General features: G+C 40.3%; 1 protein-coding gene across 50 annotated transcripts; it reads left to right on the top strand.

Annotated features, from left to right (window-relative positions):
• Positions 1–3,166: 3,166 nt before the first annotated feature.
• On the top strand, positions 3,167–21,363 carry LOC126611615 (uncharacterized). 50 transcript variants are annotated; one of them, XM_050279978.1, is made up of 14 exons: positions 3,167–4,542; positions 4,852–5,029; positions 5,165–5,314; positions 5,500–5,628; positions 6,001–6,080; positions 6,366–6,558; positions 6,640–6,693; positions 6,829–6,909; positions 8,417–8,462; positions 9,241–9,286; positions 10,450–10,521; positions 11,052–11,124; positions 20,263–20,358; positions 20,624–21,363. In XM_050279978.1, exons 1-14 carry the CDS (start codon positions 3,392–3,394, stop codon positions 21,146–21,148), a joined length of 2,874 nt encoding a protein of 957 aa, XP_050135935.1. In that variant the 5' UTR covers positions 3,167–3,391; the 3' UTR covers positions 21,149–21,363. The 50 variants fall into 50 exon arrangements, with proteins under 50 accessions (XP_050135935.1, XP_050135930.1, XP_050135927.1 ...); XM_050279973.1 differs by having other exon boundaries at positions 3,168–4,542; positions 6,366–6,504; positions 6,748–6,909; XM_050279970.1 differs by lacking the exon at positions 6,640–6,693 and adding an exon at positions 6,586–6,612 and having other exon boundaries at positions 3,168–4,542; positions 6,366–6,504; positions 6,721–6,909.
• The last annotated feature ends 7 nt before the right edge of the window (positions 21,364–21,370 follow it).

Below are 21,370 nucleotides of genomic sequence, written 5' to 3'. Positions count from 1 at the left end.
TCCTCCATACAAACAAACCTTCAAACACTCACCAACACCTTGTGCCGTAGCAAATGAAGGAAAGGAAAGTGCTTGGACGTGCGTGCTGTCAACTTGGATCGTTGGAGCGTTTATGTGTTTTCTTTCTTTTGTTTCCAATGTTAAATTCATTTTCTGATTTTGTTGCAATTATGAGTGGCTAAACCCCCATTTAGTTAGGGGGAAGTTTGAAGCCATGAACATGCTTGAGATATGAATTGATTTCTTCCAATTGTGATGTGATAAGTTGTGATTGCAATTCAATTATCTATTTTATTCATAACTGATTCTTGTATGTTTATTAAGGATGCATACTTAATTTTCATGGATGAATTAGATGCTAGAATATAAATGAGTATCACCTAATCGTTACAAGTTTATATTCATGAGTAGTGAAGGTTGTTTATCACAATCGCGTTAATTGAATTCTTGGCAATTGTATCATGCATTCATAGTTATAATTGTCTCGTCAACACTTATGATTTTCATTGAACGTAATGATCTCTAATTGTATCTCTATTATGCATTCATATAGGGGACTTTTAGAGAATGATTTGGGTTGTCGCATGCATTCATCCAATTCAATGAGTAAAGAAAAATCTGAGGGTTAATTTGTGCATCACGGTTAATCTGGGGTGTTGAGCATAATAGTTTATTGAAAAGCAATTGGAAATCGATTTATGTACAAGTGTGTCATGTGTGAAGAACGGACCTCTAACTAATCCATCCATCATTTTATTTCTCAAATTCATTTTATAATCTGCCTAGTTTTATAACTTGCTTGTTTATTTCAAATTCATCCAAACCAAAATCCCCTTTTTACTTTCTTGTTTCAAAATGTTAAATTTATGTTTTGTTTGTGTTTTTGAGTGTTTTGATTCAAGCCAAAACACTAAATTCGTCCAAAGTTGATTTAGAGTCCAAATCTGCCCAGTTTGTGTTTTTAGGCAGTTTTAAGTGTTTTTAAGTTGTTTTGAATCTTTAGAATCTGTTTTGAGTCCCTTGAGTCTATTCAAACGTTTTTAATTTTGTTTTTATGTTTTTGAGTCAGTTTAAAGGTTTTAGCAAGCCATCCTAATCCCCGGTTTAGAACGATCCATACTTGCATTTATACTACAATTTGACAACAAGAGGGTTTAATTTGAGTGCTTAACTTTCATCGCATCAAAGACCAAATTCCACTTTTGGTTCATGTCCTTGGCCCAAATTTTCACTTCAATTCATGGCTGACATGCCCCGATCCCGATATTTCCCCGAATACTAGGATAGGCACATGCTGGCCGACACCTGATGGTGACGAAAGCCATTTATTGAGTGCAATTGCTGAAAACAAGGAATAGATAAGGTTTATAAATATAAAAGAATAAAGAATATGCATTTAAGGAACGTGTTCAGAACATACGACTAACTAGAATACTAAAAGAAATAATATAAAATTGAATGAATAAAAGAATGGGTCCCACACCAAGAGGACTCGAAGATGCCGATGCGGAAGTGCCTTGATGCCGAGATTGTATGCCTCGATTCTAAGTCCTGAAAGGGACGCAAAACAAATATGAGTGGACCAAGTTGATATATATATAATAAAACAGTTATCAACATACTAACCCCCATGTTTTATGAAAACACATATATAATGTTAAACATAGGTTTTCCGAAACCTAGCATGCCGTGTAATGTCTCAAATCATAACTCATATATAATAATCACTAGTGAATGTTCGTTAACCCCCAAGCCCTATGCCGGCTCCCTGTCCCTGTGCTAAATAGCCAGATGAAACACACTCCAGTCCCTATGCCAACCCCAAACCGTCGCCCGGGAAGGACCGGAATCTATTCATACGTCCCGTAGCGGAAATGACCACTAGGTAAGTACAAAACCATTGAACATATATATATTGAAAAGCAACTTCATAGTATAAAGTCATCCATCATTTATACTATAAAGAGGTGTTCGAAACATGTTCTAAATATCATATCATCATCCATCGGATATTCTATAAGAACATGGGTTATAGGAAAAATAGTAATAATTCAAACTAGCTTTAGTAAGCATGTTATCTCAAAGCGTTTCATAAAACGTAATCATTAAATCATGCCTTTCCATGTATGCATTTCTACTATTAAAACATGCATTTTTAGAAGGGGTCCACTCACAGTACTTCGCTGCCGAAGAGCCACGCAACTAGGGAAGACATAAATGTCACTATAATTGCCCCTAAGCACATAAAGGGCTCAATTAATAAAACTATATAATAGCAATTGAATTTGGGAAAACGGACGTAGGAAATGGATTCAGGACGTCGAATTACGCTAAGAAAGGGTTTTGGGTTTAGGGTCCTAAGGTTATTGGTTAAAAAAGGGTTAGGGTGAAAATGGGTGGTTTGGGCTTAGGCCCAAACCCCCACACACACACCCACGGCACGTAACACACACTCACACAGCACACATACACACACACACAACACACTCACGGCCCAAAGGCCTCACAACCAAAAGGGTTGGGCTCGGCAAGGAAGGCCCAAAGGCCTTGGGTTTGGTGGGTCGCCAGACCCAAAGGGAGAGAAAGCCGGAAATCGGTCGGAAACTGCACAACCTTTAAACGGCTATAACTTTGTCAAAACTCAACGAAATCAAGTGAAACAAGAACGAAAGTTGTAGTTCTCAAAGAGATGAAGAGAATGGTACCTCGCACGACGTCTAAATCACCGTGGGTTGGCTGGAAAAAGCCTCGAAAGCTGTCGGACTCGCCGGAAACTGGGTAAGATTCAAATGAGTATAACTTCTTCAATACTCAACAAAATTGGGTGAAACAAAAAGGAAAGTTGTAGTACTTAGGGAGAGGAAGAGATTGATACCTTACACTCCTAAACAAATTTTCTGATTGGCTGATTTGCAAGATATGGAAAGGGATCCTCTCTAGATACCTTTCTCCTAATTCATTAAGTTTAGGATTCGGATCATTGAAATTTGATCCAGCAGTTAAAGTTATATAACTTTTAAAGTGAGTTTTTGTTTGTAATCGTTGAATCAAATTTCAATGGTTCGAATTCTCGAACTTGATGAATTAAGAGAAAGGGTTCCGAAGCAAATTACTTCCGCCGACTTTCTCTACGTATCTTTGTATTTTATTTTGGCATCCATCAACAATTAAGCACCCAAATTTCAAATTAGAGAGCGGAAAAGAGATGACAAGTTTTACTTTGGAATAAATCACAAGTTTTTAGGGAGTGTTTAATAATTTTTTACTTTTTGATTCTTTTCTTGGTCCATGTGAAATGCATTTGATGCCTAAACCAAAGGCGGGGTTTCCTTCCCTTATGAATTCATAGAATTGAAGCTAAGCGCCCACTGTTGGACAACAACGAGCATCAATGGCAGTGGACGTTGCAGAATTTCAATGGAGAAAGTTCTTGAGCTCGCTTCGAGACGCCGAGTCGGAATTATCAGGTTCAATTTCCATCACCTACTTCAGAACAATAAAAAATCTCATCTCTTCCTTCAAGTCGATCAAAAATCGGGCCAGAGAGATAGATATAATGCCCCGCAGTCCTTACGACTACTCTGAAATCATCGATTTTCTCTACAAACTCAACGACGTTTTGGCCGAGTGCCGAATCTTCGCAAAGGAATGCAAGGAGCTCAACAAGAAGCTCTTACTCTTCAACCCTTTTGGATTTTACTTCATCCAGAAGATGAATAATAGACTGGATGGATTGAGGAAGGAGCTGGAGAGTTTGGGGGACGCCCGGGGGCTGGACAATGACGTCGGAGATTGTTGGGCGGAGGAGGTGGAACCGCCACCTTGTCCAGTCGTTGATGGGTTTGATGAGCAGGTTGTTTATGGGTTTGATGAGCTGGCAGAAAAAGTTGAGGACTTGCTGTGTAGGGAGGGCTCTACCGGAAATGGGTTTACGACAATTGGGGTGGTGGGGATTGCTGGTGTGGGTAAGACCACCCTGGTGCACAAGGTTTTGAAAAGGGAGAGAGTAAAGGGTAAGTTTAATCCTATAATTTGGTTACCCTTTTCGGGTATGAGGGAAGAGGAAGAACAGTTTAGTAGGTTTAGCTTTGAGACGTGCATTCTCGATCATTTGGGCAAAACTCTGGATGGGAGGATTGTTGACCTTGGTAAGATCTTGGAAAGGCTCAACCAACTGTTTTCTGGTAAGAGGTATCTGATTGTGTTGGATGATGTGCAGCGGCGCCACATTAACATTGAGGATCGCTTATGGCGCGGATTGCCTAAGGGTAGCGGTGGTGCGGTCATTGTCACTAGTAGGTTAACAGAAGTGGCTCGAAAGGTGGTGGAAAAAAGGGACTTGATTTATGTTGAGCCTTTGGACAAAGAAATTTGCTGGAGCATATTTGAGGAGACTATGGAGAATAACAAAGAAGTTTTAAACATTTCACTTCACAAAACTTTGAGTAAGATTGAGAATGAAATTAAGGATCAATGTCATGGCCTTCCATTGGCTGCTAAGGCGCTTGCAGGAATCATTCCGGAGCAGATTCGTGAGATTGAGTATTCTTCTAAACCCCTCTTTTTCATTGATGGGTTTTGTATATATATGGGTGAATTTTGGTATTTCATTCTTCAGTTTAACTCCTTTATTGTGATAGTGTTACATACATATAATATTGAATTTCGTGGAGTATAGACTAATGCTTAGTATTTGATGCTGCTGTTCCTTGAATTTGTTTCAAGTTCTTTTATATAAGATTACCCCTTATGAAGAAGTGAACTAAATAGGGTGATTCTTATATTTGTTAAGCTTTGGTTCCCCAAAATTCATATTTACATGCAATAAGAATACTGTGGATCAAATTGTAGGTCCAAACGTTTCTTGAAGCAGATGTATATACCTGACGAATTGCTTAAACATGATTTGGTTGGTGAACCTTCTGTCGATATACCAAGCTGCCCAGTTTTAGTGTTTGTTGATATAAAAGATGAAAAACTTGGAGTACAACTCTATAACGAATTTTGCTACCGTCTTAATAAAAAGCAGGTATTATTTTCTCTTTGTAATTGTCTCTCCTTGAGGAAAGGCATTTTGAAATGATTATTTTAAAAAAGAAATCTGACCTGTATGATTGTAAACATTCTTAACTTGATAGTGTTCAAATTATAATTTCTTTCCTAGGTCCTTGCTGTGCTGGAAGAGGACTCTGATTCTAAGGGACCAATAAAGGTAGAGGATCCTGAGAGCGTGCTAAAGGAGGTTTATGGTGCTCTACATAAGAGTAAAAAATTTGAGTTTGCTGATTATATTCAAAAGAGGATGAGAATTATAGTGAGTAACATGTTAAATTTATCCCATGTAGTCAATTGTTCAACACTTTTTTTTTTTTTTTTTTTTTTGTTTTCGGATTTGTATTTATAATTTCAACAATTTCTGACATACATTTTGGATATTTTTCGTTTAATTAATCTTTGGGTTGTGCTGTAGCTGTCTTTCTAACATATATTTCTTTTCAGATTGTTGGTGGGGATGACGTGGTTAACCGGATTCTTGGAGTTATTTGTGATTTGAAATTACCAGAGTCGCCCTCCATTGTGCCGATATCACATGGGACTGAAAATAACATCCCACTTTCGTTTGGATGGGTAGGACATCTTTTAGTTTATGAAAGCATCTTTCAAGGGATCAATTATTTTTCTTCTTTTGTTGTTGATTGAGGTGGGTTATAGGAATAAGGTGAGGTTTTGGGAAGAGCGCTGGGTCAGGACAACTTTGAGCCCGCACATGATTCCAGAGCATGATTTGATAACTACTATGAGTATATACAGACATGTAGAAGGTGTGTGTGGTTTAGAGCTTCGGAAGAGGGTCTAATTTCATTATCACATTAGAATGAAACTGAAAGTGGCTGTTACCTCCTTCTGCACTTTCTTCTTCTGCTTTCTGTCTAAATTAGGGTTTTGCTAGGTCAGTATTGTATGCTTCTTTTAAGTTATAATTTGTTTGCTATTTTGCAGAAGGTGCCTAAAGTTGATCGTCAATCAGTGACATCATTCCTGGATCAAGTACAAGCGGCACAACAGATAAAAACTGACAGGTCTAACTCATATTTATTGTTTTCTTATTAAAAACAAGTTGGAATTTGAGGAAAAGTACAATAAGGGTTTGGGCAAACAAGCCAGGCTTGAGACAATATATTGATAGACCGTTTCCAGTAGACAAACAAGCCAAACTTGAGTATGTTTTAATGGATCCCATAATTTGGTTCTAAGAAAATTTAGAAATTGAATGGTGTTGGGTTATATATGGGCTTTTGTATGTGAATTGCATATTTGTTATAGGCTTCCAGTGGTAATCTTATGTGATTATTATTGGGTTTCAGCTGGCATATTCTCATTAAGATGAAATCTATTCAAAGTTCTACAGATCTTAAAGAAATACCACACTTTTTTCATGTATTTCGTCCTGTTCGCAAAGGGGCTACAGAAACTGAGGTTCACAAAGGGGATACAGAAACTGAGGTTCACAAAGGGGATACAGAAACTGAGGTTCACAAAGGGGATACAGAAACTGAGGTTCACAAAGGGGCTACTGAAACTGAGGTTCACAAAGGGGCGAGAGAAACTGAGGTTCACAAAGGGGATACAGAGACTGAGGTTCACAAAGGGGACACAGAAACTGAGGTTCACAAAGGGGATACAGAAACTGCGGTTCACAAAGGGGCTACTGAAACTGAGGTTCACAAAGGGGCGAGAGAAACTGAGGTTCACAAAGGGGATACAGAAACTGAGGTTGACGAAGGGGATACAGAAACAAAGGTTCACAAAGGGGCGACAGAAACTGAGGTTCACAAAGGGGCTACAGAAACTGAGGTTCATAAAGGGGCTACAGAAACTAAGGTTCACAAGGGGGCTACGGAAACTGAGGTAACCAAGTGCTCAATTCCCCATCCCCAATCCCCCTACTCTATCCATTTGAATCACTTCTTTGAGATAAAAAAAAAGATCACCATTTTCTTCGGACCAACAAAAAATCTCTCTTTTCATGCCTTTATCCTCTAGTGTTAAGTGTTATTCTCAACGGGCCCATCTTTTCTGTGATCCTGAGACTAATGAAGTATTCAATGAATGATGATGACATCATACTTTAACTTAAATCATAGATTAGTTCAGTTTATAGAAAATATTTGTTACTTGTCAGTTGTCAATTTAATATATTTTCTCAGACCTTTGCTCTTGATTTTATTTTCTTCTCTTCTTCAAACATCCTTTACCTTTATAAATTATAATATCTTTGTAGATAACACCTTGGGAGTGGATAAATCCATAATAGAGGGCTGGCTTAACCATAATGGTAATCAGAGTTATGTGCTGACGTTAGTACCACACAAATGCTGGTGGCAGCCCTGTAGAAATTTTATATTGCATGGACTGCACCATGTTAAGTCAATCACGTCAAAGGTGCAGATCCCATTGCAACCTTTGATTACTCTAAGACAGAAAGACTTCTAAGCTTTCCTTGTAATTTGAGATAAAATGTGTTCACCATAGACACCACTACATGGAGAAATATTCCACCTCCCTCCTATACACCTCTAAGTTTCATCTTTGGTATTTGTGGAAGGTTGGTATTGGGTCCTAATAGACTTGATGTAGGCTCCTTGGATCCTGATTATAGCCTATATCCAACGAATCTTGAAATTCCAAAAATACCCTTGACTTCAAGAACTTGAGAACACAAACATGAATTCCTTATGTTTTCTAATTCAAGTAAACAAAATGGTTTAGGCATCCAAAGGTTTTATGGGTTTGTTTCACACTGTTGTGACAATAACAAAAGACCTTCCAGATATCAACAATTCTTTAGGTAGTGTTTGGATAAAATAGACAGAGGTGCTTTTATAGTGGTTCCTGGAGAAACACTTATTGCTTGCCAGTGAATATAAGAAGCACTTGGGTTACTACTTATTAAAGGTTTATGCGTTTCTTAAAAGTTCCCACTAATTAGAATACTACTAAGTAGAAGTGCTTTATACAAAGTACTCTCAATTCGGTGAGGAGTGCCAGTATGAGAGTCCTTGTGAACTTAAATCTTATTAACGTTGGCAATTTTGATATTTCTTGGGCCTTTTCTGCCCCGTCATGGTTGGTTCCGATTTATTTTGGAATGATCATCAGTATTTACTGGGTGAATCAAATGGTTAGCTGGATTCATGGTGATTTCTTGTAATCACCATGACTTCAAGGATATGATCCTGACTTGTTTGTACTTTGAATTGGCGGTTGGTAAAAGAGGTTTCAACATGCAGTACTGAAGGACCACAGTTTGACATTTCTGTTTGAAATCAGCACAACATATGAACAATCTACTTATGAAGTCTGTACTTTTTCATTTTTATTTAATTCTCCTTACCCTGACTTCTCATTTTTTTAGGATAATCTGGAATTATCAGGAGGATTCTGGAGCTATTTCAGCTTGGGTAAGAGTATATAAGGCAGCCACCAAGTTTTTGGATTTTGGTTTTGGGTTTTTGTTTTTTATATTTTCATTTTCCTTCTTAATCCTGTCAGATATTCCCTTTTTCCATGCATTGATACATAGCTGTATAGTTTTCCCTTTAAGAATCAATTTTGCAAGAAATCTGTTCAATAGGAAACTTTTAGCCATTTGGTTATTCGCTAGATGAAGATGTCATTGTTTACCTGAAATCCATGCTGCAATTTATTTGATTTACTCGCTAGATGTCTAAATTCTCCGTGAATGTTAAAAAGGTATTCTGAAAACCTAATGGAATACAACAAAACTGATGGATGATAATGCGGAGAACTAAAAATCAGTGCAGAAGCACATGAAATAGGAAAGACTGCCAATAAAAGCATTATTAATTCTTGTATTCAAGATATAGTGAAATGAGATGGGTGCATGGACATTTTAATGAACTTTTCTATATTCTAATAGGACCACGGTTCCTGATTATATACTATTTTTCCAATGAAAACCAAATAAATTACCATAAAAACAGACCAGGGTTCCTGTTGTGTTTATGTTTATTGGTTTGAGGACTTCATCATCTTCCTTAATTGAAGCATATCTAAATATTGGTAATGTTATATTCTTGTTTTCTTGGTATGGGGTCCATAATTACTTTGTGAAGATAAAAGTTCTCTTTCATTTGGAGTTAGGTCTTGTGATATTCAAGTTTAATGACCTTAATAAATACTACAAGTACAGTGTCTTGTCTATTTATATGCCAACAGGAGTTGATGCTCCAAGATCGTGCGGAGGTTACTGGTCTACTGCAAGGTAGTTATTTAGCTTATGTTCATGTAATTGAGAAGTTGGTTTGAAAACTCTTGTTATATATTTTGTATCTGTTAGTGATTGTGGGAAAAGGCACTGTACTTGTAATAGCCGACCCCACTTAGTGGGAAAAGGCTTTGTTGTTGTTGTTGTTGTAGTGATTGTGTTACTACCATTCTGTGTGTTGTTTAAGCACTTTAGACAGTCACAGATGTGCTCATTAGATTTCTATCAAAGGAAATCGACAAGATCTATGGTCATGCTGGTGGCAAATGCACATTTTTAAATACAGATAGCTAACATTGTAGTTTTAAGTTTTATTAGTGTACTTATAAAATGGGGGTAAGGCTAGCCGACATTCACCTCTCCCAGACCCTGCGTAAAGCGGGAGCCTTGTGCACTGGGTACGACCTTTAGTGTACTTATTTTTATTAATACAAGGCTTAATCCGTTAGTATTGAAATTCTTGAATTTTAACCCTTCAAGACACCAACAAAAGCCATTAAAACTATAGAATCCCTGAATCGGGTCATGTTGATGTCAGCCTTAATCATTATAAGCCTTCACCATGACCCACAAAGTTACCCTGTTGGTGTCATACAGCATTAAACACAAAAAACTGTACCGTAAGGGCTACATGAGCTCAATCTTCAAGATGAGGACTTAATTTATGCATTCCCTGACCATTTTCGTGCTTGTTTACATTGCCAATTAGGCGTTAAAATCTAGTCTATTGGTGTATACAATACCCTGCTTTTATTGCTGGGTTGAAATTACTATCAGTTTTTACACAATGGTTTTATCCCACGAGTCATGACATATGATTTTTATGGTTACCGACATAATTAGCAGGGTGTGACACTTCATATATACTTTAAGCCAAGTTGAGTACATAATGTTACTATGAATAGTCATTGAAACATGCTGGTTAAGGAGCAGATGTCCACAGTGCAAACTCCATGTTTTATGAATTTCTGGTACTGCATCATGAATACTGGTGGTGGCCTGGCATATGTACTTATGGCTGACCAGCAGTGCAGAAGCATGGAGTCTGCACTTGAAGCACTTGACATTGAATTAATATGGCACTCCAGCTCAGATGTTTTAGGTTTTTTGTTATTATAATATTCGTTCTTTGATATTAAAATTATTTCTGTCCCAAACAGGTCCTTAAAATCACTTGTAAACGTTGAGGTTATAAGGCATGGTCGTTTGGAACCACTTAAAATTCCTAGCGGGTAAATAATCAAACTTATATTCACCTCATTTTTGTTGCTTTTGACTCGAACACTTACATTTTAAATCAATTATACTAATGTGTAATTTAGTTTCTTAAATATGTTGTTATGAACCATGCTTTCTCTCATCTCAGATCTCACTGGTTTGCATGATTAAATGGAGAAAAAATGTTTCTTGACTTTTCATTATGGCGTCTTCCAGCCATTTTTCCTTTTTCCCCCTTGGATTTCATAATTGTTTTACTCCAAACAGATGGAAAGTTTCATTAGTGTATCAAGTATTGACGAAGCGACTATGGACTATTTCCCCTATCTTGGCATATTTCTGTCATTGTCAAACAAACTGAAGGGCAATGCTCTGTACACACACACACACACACACATATCCATTCTTCTATTACCAAGCCATCTTTTTTCATGATATGTATCCAAGTGTGCATAGACAAATGGACAACAGAGGAACAAATTCACAAACATGCATACTGATGCGGAATTCTTGCTGGCATTCTAAGTTTCTTTTTGGTGTACAGAATCAAGTCAATTGTTTGTCTTAACTTGCCAAGCGATCTTGGGGGATCATCCAATATGAACAAAGATCGAAAAGTGAGGTTCTTTAGTTTTTAGCTCTTTACCTTTTATAGGAACCTTAACGGGAAAATCTATGGAAGTAGTGGAAGTTATGGTGAGGAGAAGGATAAATATTATGTGCCTACAAGAAACTAAGTGGGTTGGTAGTAAGGCAAAGGATCTAGAAAACTCAGGGTTTAAACTTTGGTATTCGGGCACAAATAGAACGAGAAACGGTGTTGGCATCATCGTGGACAAGACCTTGGTACAAGATGTTGTAGATGTCAAGAGGGTAGGAGATAGAATCATGGCAATCAAGATTGTAATAGGACAAGAACTTATCAATGTGATTAGTGCGTACGCACCTCAAGTAGGGTTGGATACGAGTTCGAAGGAGAAATTTTGGGAAGATCTTGGAGACTTGGTGCAAGGAATTGCTCAGACGGAGAAGTTATTTATAGGAGGAGATTTAAATGGACACGTGGGCAGGGAGACAGGCAACTATGGAGGTTTTCATGGTGGCCATGGTTTTGGGGAGAGAAACGAGGATGGGGAAGCTATCTTGGATTTTGCAATGGCATATGATCTCTTCTTAGCCAACACCTTCTTTAAGAAGAGAGAAGAACATGTGATCACCTACAAGAGTGGGTCGTCAAAAACACAAATAGATTTTCTTCTAATGAGGAAAGGGGATCGTATAACTTGTAAGGATTGCAAAGTTATACCAGGAGAGAGCGTGGCTAATCAACATCGCTTGTTGGTGATGGATGTACATATCAAAAGAGTAAGACAAAAGAACAAGACTTGGAAGTGCCCAAGGACTAGATGGTGGAATCTAAAAGAAGAAAAACAAGTCATTTTCAAAGAGAAGGTAATCACCCAATGTGTGTGGGATAGAGAGGGGGAAGCTAGCCAAATGTGGGATTCCATGGCTAGTTGTATCCGAAAAGTAGCAAAAGAGGTATTAGGAGAGTCCAAGGGCTTTGCCCCACACCAAAAGGAATCTTGGTGGTGGAATGAGGAGGTACAAACAAAGGTGAAGGCTAAGAAGGAATGTTGTAAAGCCTTATACAAGGAGAGGACCGATGAAAATGGTGAAAGGTATAGAAAAGCGAAGCAAGAGGCGAAGAAAGCTGTCAGAGAAGCTAAGTTAGCGGCTTACGACGATATGTATAAACGACTAGATACCAAAGAAGGAGAGTTGGATATCTATAAACTATCTAGAGCAAGGGAAAAGAAGACAAGGGACCTAAACCAAGTGAGGTGCATCAAGGATGAGGATGGAAAGGTTCTTGCTACAGAGAACGCGGTTAAAGACAGATGGAGAGGTTATTTTCATAATCTTTTCAATGAAGGACATGAAATGAGTGCTTCTTTAGGGGAGTTGAGTAACTCAGAAGAGTGTAGAAACTACTCTTTTTATCGTCGAATCCGGAAGGAAGAAGTGGTTGTAGCTTTGAAGAAGATGAAGCATAAAAAAGCAATAGGCCCAGACAATATACCAATCGAAGTGTGGAAACTTTTGGGAGAGACAGGTATAACATGGCTCACTGACCTTTTCAATAGGATTTTGAAAACGAAGAAGATGCCAAATGAGTGGCGAACGAGCACTTTGGTGCCTATCTACAAGAATAAGGGCGACGTACAAAATTGCATGAACTATAGGGGTATTAAGCTAATGAGTCATACAATGAAGCTCTGGGAGAGAGTCATTGAGCATAGATTGAGGCAAGAGACACGGGTTTCGGACAACCAATTTGGGTTCATGCCAGGGCGCTCAACCATGGAGGCAATCTATCTCTTACGAAGATTGATGGAAAGATATAGAGATGGGAAAAAGGATTTACACATGGTCTTTATAGATTTGGAAAAAGCGTATGATAGGGTCTCAAGAGACATTCTTTGGAGGATTTTAGAGAAGAAAGGAGTACGAGTAGCATATATCCAAGCTATAAAGGATATGTATGAAGGAGCAAAGACTGCCGTAAGAACTCATGAAGGACAAACCGAAAGCTTTCCCATAACTGTAGGATTACATCAAGGCTCATCCTTAAGTCCTTACCTTTTTGCGTTGGTAATGGATGAGTTAACAGGACATATTCAAGATGATATTCCTTGGTGTATGCTTTTCGCAGACGATATAGTGTTGATAGATGAAACTGTGAACACGGAAAATTCCTGAAACGAAAGAGACAAGAACGACGTGCACAAACAAATATTATGTATTTGATGATTTTGGGTTACAATCTCTCTCTATTTTGATCCTCTGATTCGATCTCCGTAAGGTGTTGATTGGTGGATGTTTTGTTGATCCAAGGGCCGTTGATGCTTGATCTTGGATGAATTGTTGGAAGTTTCTTCAAAGGGCCGTGGGCTTGATCTTTGAAGGTGGATTTGAGCGGATCTTCAAGGAGCCGTTGGGACTTGATCTTGAAGAACAGTGATGAACGGATCTTCAAGGGCTTTTGGGCTTAATCTTGAAGAACGGTTGGATGTGTGTGGATTTGTCGACGTTGTTGATCCAAAGGGCCGTTGGGGCTTGATCTTGGATGAACGGATGATGAACGATGGTGCTTTCTTCAAGGGCCGTCGGGGGCTTGATCTTGAATTGGTGGATGATTGTTGATCCAAAGGGCCGTTGGGGCTTGATCTTGGATGAACGATGAACGAAGAACGAAGAGAGCTTTCTTGATTCTTCGGGAACCTGGATGCTTGAGAGCTTCGGAGTTTCAGAGCTTCAGAGCTTCAAGGTGTAATATGAATTCCTCCTCAAATGAATGAAATGGGCTTGTATTTATAGAATTTTCCAAGGCCTAATTTTGAATATAATATCCCAGATGAAATAAGTCGTTTCTGCCAGGTGTTGACACGTGTCTTATTTGATGACTTTTCCAACTCATTTCAATTTTCGTTGAGTCACATGCTACGTGTAAAATTTATGCAATACATGAGCGTTGACACTTTGATTTATCGGTCAACATTTATTTACCGAAATTTCGATGTCTACAGAAACTCAGGAAGGGGTAAATGCAAAGCTTAACCTTTGGAGAGAAGTGTTGGAATCTAAAGGTCTTCGCCTAAGCCGATCAAAGACAGAATATATGGAGTGCAAGTTCAGTGCAAATGGAGGCCAAAACGAGTTAGGGGTGAGGATCGGAGATCAAGAAATACCAAAGAGCGACCGTTTTCGTTACCTAGGATCTATCTTGCAAAAGAACGGAGAATTAGATGGAGATCTCAACCATAGAATACAAGCTGGATGGATGAAGTGGAAGAGTGCATCCGGCGTGTTGTGTGACCGCCGTATGCCACTGAAGCTCAAGGGAAAATTTTATAGGACGGCAATAAGGCCGGCGATGCTGTATGGCACAGAATGTTGGGCGGTGAAACATCAACACGTACACAAAATGGGTGTAGCGGAGATGAGGATGCTTCGTTGGATGTGTGGGCACACGAGAAAGGATAAGATTAGGAATGAGGATATCCGGGGTAAAGTAGGAGTAGCCGAAATTGAAGGAAAGATGAGAGAAAATCGGTTACGGTGGTTTGGACATGTGCAAAGAAGGCCTACTGACGCTCCGATTAGAAGATGCGACTATGGGACAGAGGTTCAGGGCCGAAGGGGTAGAGGAAGACCTAGGAAAACTTTGGAAGAGACTCTAAGAAAAGACTTAGAGTACTTGGATCTAACGAAGGACATGACACAGGATCGAGCACAATGGCGTTCTAAGATTCATATAGCCGTTCCCACTCAGTGACTTGGATTTTCCAAGTCTCCAACCGAGAAGTTTTCCTCACTCGGGAAATTAAGGGAACACTACCCCAACCTACATGCTCCACTCAGAAAGCTTCAATATACAAGCTTCAACAAAAGAAAATTCAAAGAACTTAGCGAAGAAGGCTTTGGTGTATTTAACACAATTCGTTGAAATGAAGGAAAGCTTATTTATTGATATCCCCGATAAGCTACAAATATGTACATATACATGAGTCAAAATAAACACACAAGAGGGAGCCTTCACAAAGGTTGCTTAGGAGAAGTCTGAGCAGTCGGTACAGCCCCAGAAAGAGAAGGCACCGGAGGGGGATCATTTGGAGCCTCAGTACTGGACAGAACCCTAGAAGGAGGAGGCATCAGAGGTTGATCATTCGGAGCTTCATTACGCGGTACAGCCCCAGAAGACGAAGGCAATAAATGCCTTTGGAACAAACCCACAAATCTCTGATGATCAAGTAAAACCTGACCATCAGTTTCCTTCATCTGGTCAAGCTTCCTCTTCATGTTTGTAGCATAGTCATGTGCGAGCCGGTGCAACTGTTTATTCTCATGCTTGAGCCCTCTAATTTCCTGTTTGAGACTCATCACTTCAGCCGCCAATGATTCAACTTGGCGGGTTCGCGCAAATAGGCGTTGGGCCATATTAGACACAGAACCTGCACACTGAACACTGAGAGCCAGCGAATCCTTAACAGCTAACTCATCAGACCGTTTGGAAAGTAGTCTGTTATCTTTGGGAGTGAGAAGGTTCCTGGCCACCACCGCAGCGGTCATATCATTCTTCATCACGGAATCTCCAACGGTAAGAGGACCAGTAGGGGAGACGAAGGATGGGCGCCATATGTTGTCTGGAGAAGGCGGGGCTGCCTCTTCAACAAGGTTCAAGTCAAAACGACGGTCGGAGGGGCCAGACATTTTCAAAGGTGTTGAAGAGAGAAGAGGTCGGACAAATCAAGATCTTAGAAGTGCAAGAATGAAGCTTCTACTGGTGGAGATTCAAGTGTGCTTTGGAACTTAATGCCAGCCCCTATAAAAATCTGCACTCGACGGAGCTTCAGAAATCGAAGAGGCGCCTGCTCAGAAATCGAAGAGGCGTTTGCTTTCTCAAAAGCTGGGCTGCTTAGAGATCACGAGGGTTGATCTTAGAAATCGAAGAGGCGTTTGCTTTCTCAAAAGTTGGGCTGCTCAAAGACCAAGAAGGTCGATCTCAGAAATCGAAGAGGCGCTCGCTTTCTCAAAAGCTGGGCTCCCCAGAGACCACGAGGGCCGATCTCAGAAATCGAAGAGGCACCTACTTTTCCAGCCTTGTCAGCACTTGTCACACGCACACTCAGCTTTGCGGAAATTATGGGCATTCTGTCGAAGACTTCTGGGGAAGTAGAAAACACATGAATCTTACTGTTCAATCACCCACTTCCCACACGCAACAATAGCTCATGGGTACCACATATAACTTTGCCAAAGTTCTCTGCCAAAGTTGAGCACGTGAAGCTTGCAGCTCCCACTACATCGCTCTGACCAAGAAGGGTAAAAGAATAGCAAAGAAACAACATTAACAAAGTTTAGACCCATAAATTTTGAAGGTCTAGCTACCATATTATTACCCACAAGGGTAAAGGAACAGTACCACTGCTGGATAATTGGAAAGTCCCTGTGTGTCAACCTCTGTGCTTCGTGGCAAGGTAGACTAGCAAACATGCCCAACCTTTACTCACATTCGAGAAAACACTCCCAATAAGATTGCTTGCTCCAAAATCGAAGAGGCACCGTCCTCCGAATCTCGAGAGCCAGACTTCCAACATGACTACTTTCTTAAAAATCGAAGAGAGGGTAAAGGAACAGTACCATTGCTGGATAATTGGAAAGTCCCTATGTGTCAACCTCTGTGCTTCGTGGCAAGGTAGACTAGCAAACATGCCCAACCTTTACTCACATTCGAGAAAACACTCCCAATAAGATTGCTTGCTCCAAAATCGAAGAGGCACCGTCCTCCGAATCTCGAGAGCCAGACTCCCAACATGACTACTTTCTTAAAAATCGAAGAGAGGGTAAAGGAACAGTACCATTGCTGGATAATTGGAAAGTCCCTATGTGTCAACCTCTGTGCTTCGTGGCAAGGTAGACTAGCAAACATGCCCAACCTTTACTCACATTCGAGAAAACACTCCCAACAAGATTGCTTGCTCCAAAATCGAAGAGGCGCCGCCCTCCGAATCTCGAGAGCCAGACTCCCAACATGATTACTTTCTCAAAAATCGAAGAGACACTGCTCCCCGAATCTTCGAGAGCCAGACCCCCAACATGATTGCTTTCTCAAAAATCGATGAGGCATCGTTCTCCGAATCAATTGAAGAGGCGCTCGCTTTCTCAAAAGCTGGGCTGCTCAGAGACCACGAGGGCCGATCTCAGAAATCGAAGAGGCACCTACTTTTCTAGCCTTGTCAGCACCTGTCACACGCACACTCAGCTTTGCAGAAATTATGGGCATTCTGTCGAAGACTTCTGGTGAAGTAGAAAGCACATGAATCTTACTGTTCAATCACCCACTTCCCACACGCAACAATAGCTCATGGGTACCACAGATAACTTTGCCAAAGTTCTCTGCCAAAGTTGAGCACGTGAAGCTTGCAGCTCCCACTACATCGCTCTGACCAAGAAAGGTAAAAGAATAGCAAAGAAACAGCACTAGCAAAGTTTAGACACATAAATTTTGAAGGTCTAGCTACCATATTATTACCCACAAGGGTAAAGGAACAGTACCACTGCTGGATAATTGGAAAGTCCCTGTGTGTCAACCTCTGTGCTTCGTGGCAAGGTAGACTAGCAAGCATGCCCAACCTTTACTCACATTCGAGAAAACACTCCCAACAAGATTGCTTGCTCCAAAATCGAAGAGGCACCGTCCTCCGAATCTCGAGAGCCAGACTCCCAACATGACTACTTTCTCAAAAGCGAAGAGAGGGTAAAGGAACAGTACCATTGCTGGATAATTGGAAAGTCCCTATGTGTCAACCTTTGTGCTTCGTGGCAAGGTAGACTAGCAAACATGCCCAACCTTTACTCACATTCGAGACAACACTCCCAACAGGATTGCTTGCTCCAAAATCGAAGAGGCACCGCCCTCCGAATCTCGAGAGCCAGACTCCCAACATGATTACTTTCTCAAAAATCGAAGAGACACTGCTCTCCGAATCTCGAGAGCCAGACCCCCAGCATGATTGCTTTCTCAAAAATCGAAGAGGCATCGTTCTCCGAATCTCGAGAGCCAGATACCACAGACCACTTTTTCAAAGTGCTCTGACAGAGTTAAAACATGTGAAACTAGCAGCTCCCACTACCGTGCTATGACCAAGCAGGGTAAAGGAATAGCATTACTACTTGTTGTTAGGGAGACTCCTATATATGTCGACCTCCATCCCCAACGGACAGGCAGACCTGCAAAAATGCTCAACCCTTCATCATATCTGAGAGGGCACTCCCAACGAAGCCTTTCGAAATATTCAGCTTTCTTTCCCCCCGATAATACCTCTGCAAACAAGCTATACTAGAGCAAGAATATCTCATATCATCAGGGTTAAAAGCAAGAGTATCCCATATCATGCTTTTTCCCTGTCTTTTCCTTTGGCCTTGTTTTTACCTGCAAGACAAGGAGAAAGAGAGCAATCAGTCAGCACTTGGAATCAAGCTTCCAGCCAGGAACTGATTGCCTGGAACCCCTTACCTGATTACTTACCTGACATTGCTCTCGAGTACTCATCTTCAACATCTTATGTTTCCAGGGAAGATTCCACATCTGCTTGAGGAACAGATAGGGCAAGTGCGAAGGATACAAGGAAGCATGTGGAGACAAGCGTAACAGCACACGTGCCGATACATCCATTACTCTGTCAAAAGCAAAAGTATCCCATATCAGCAGGGTGGAACGTACTCTAGATTTGATGGACTTGTTTTGACCCTCAAATTCTTCAGTCGGCCTTATATTCTGGAGGAAACCAGAAAACCCTCCAGCTCAGTTCAAGAATAAGCCTGTGGAAAGTTACTTCTTCAAAAGCAAAAGTATCTCATATCATCTCTTCTCATTTTTCTTCTCTTTATCCTTCATGCTGCTGCAAGATGGGGAGAAGGTGAACAATCAGTCGGAGCTCTGATTGCTTACCTTGTCTGTCACCTCTTTCAGCAGACCCCCTAGCTCGGCAACTTGGGGGACTCCTACTACATGGTTTGTATCGCGCTTGACCAAGCCTGAAACTACAAGTAAGCTTCAAGTGAAATTGATACATTACCTTGTGCATCTCCACCAGTTAAAGATACCACCCCTGGATGGAGGAAGAGTACTTCCAGAGAAGATGCCACATCTACCTATGAGACAGATAAGGCAAGTCAAGACGACACCACACTCCGATATTTAGAAGTTTCGTGATTACGAGATCATTCTCCCACAATATTTCCTAATGTCATTTGTACTAAATCATTCACTTGTACTCACTAAAGGAGAGCTTGAACCTATGTACTTGTGTAAACCCTTCACAATTAATGAGAACTCTTCTATTCCGTGGACGTAGCCAATCTGGGTGAACCACGTACATCTTGTGTTTGCTTTCCTATCTCTATCCATTTATATACTTATCCACACTAATGACCGGAGCAATCTAGCGAAGATCACAAAAAGCGACCGTTTTCGCCACCTAGGATCTATCTTGCAAGAGAACGGAGAATTAGATGGAGATCTCAACCATAGAATACGAGCTGGATGGATGAAGTGTAAGAGTGCATCCGGCGTGTTGTGTGACCGTCGTAGGCCACTGAAGCTCAAGGGAAAATTTTATAGGACGGCAATAAGGCCAGCGATGTTGTATGGCACAGAATGTTGGGCGGTGAAGCATCAACACGTACACAAAATGGGTGTAGCGGAGATGAGGATGCTTCGTGGGATGTGTGGGCACAAGAGAAAGGATAAGATTGGGAATGAGGATATCCGAGGTAAAGTAGGAGTAGCCGAAATTGTAGGAAAGATGAGAGAAAATCAGCTCCGGTGATTTGGACATGTGCAAAGAAGGCCGACTGACGCTCCGGTTCGAAGATGTGACTACGGGACAGAGGTTCAGGGCCGAAGGGGTAGAGGAAGACCTAGGAAAACTTTGGAAGAGACTAAGAAAAGACTTAGAGTACTTGGATCTAACGGAGGACATGACACAAAACCGAGCGCAATGACGTTCTAGGATTCATATAGCCGACCCCACTTAGTGGGAAAAGGCTTTGTTGTTGTTGTTGTTGTTGTTGTTGTACCTTTTATTTGTGTGAGTGCACAGGCTAATGATTTTTTTTTTTTGGTTAGAATTTGCAAACAGTGTTCTTTGTTATTTCCTAACACTTTATTGGTTGGAATTGAACAACAGAACATGAAGCCGTCTGTCATAAATGATGGACAGCTTGAAATTGTCGGTTTGAAAGAAGTTTTGCTGGCTCAGAACGAACGTATTTATCTTGATCAGGTCATATAACATCTTGCAGTTATGTTTAGACTTTTCGATTGTTTCTTTCTTTTATTTTATTTAATCTCTAATTTGTAAAACTACCCAAATATTACACATATGCATCAGGCAAGAAAAACATACCATAAAGCCAAATTTTGATTTTTAGGAACTTGATTTCAGTACTTAGTTCTTTATGTGCACGTAACAAGCGAGCAAATTTATGTTATGTGTATGAATTTTAGAAATGAAGTCACCGATGAATTGCTTTTCCCTCCTCTGTTAGGTACAAGAAATTCGTTTTGAGTTTAAGGGTGCTGCAGAATCTGTAAAGATGAGGATTGATGGATCGCCATTGAAACAACTACCACCTGGGATTATAGATATTAAAATCTCTAGACACTCTCAAGTCAACATTCTTGGCAACGGAGATTGCGCGGCAAAAAGAGGTTTCTCTGACTCATCGGAACCCCGTGCTTCTGGAACCGATGATAGTAGCAATGCGAAAGATAAGTCAACTGAGGAAAGTAGCAATGCGAAAGATAAGTCAACTGAGGCAAGTAGCAGTGCGAAAGATAAGTCAACTGAGGAAAGTAGCAGTGCGAAAGATAAGTCAACTGAGGCAAGTAGCAATGCTCAAGATAGCTATAAAGGACGTAAGAAGTTTGGTTCAGCGGACACTTTCAAATACTCTGAAACCGAGGATAATAGCAATGCGAAAGATAAGTCAACTGAGGAAAGTAGCAATGCTCAAGATAGCTCCAAAGCACATAAGAAGTTTGGTTCCGCAGGCACTTTCAAAATGCCGTAATCCTACAGCCATCACTCCCTGTATTTTACTTGCCCATCCCCCTGAAATTACATTGTTCTCTTGCACATTTCACCATATTATATCAAACAACTTTGCCGCATGAATTTCATCTAATTCGTCGTTGTAAATAGTTTGGATATTGCCATAACTCATGAACTTGTATCGAATTTTAAGTGGAGAACAAAAGCAATGTGTAGCAAGAGGACTTTCTTCTACTTGTTT

Source organism: Malus sylvestris, chromosome 17, assembly GCF_916048215.2.
Source record: "Malus sylvestris chromosome 17, drMalSylv7.2, whole genome shotgun sequence".
Lineage (NCBI taxonomy): Eukaryota > Viridiplantae > Streptophyta > Magnoliopsida > Rosales > Rosaceae > Malus > Malus sylvestris.
The sequence above is the reverse complement of the archived record's forward strand: the minus strand, read 5'-3'. Positions and strand labels throughout refer to the sequence as shown.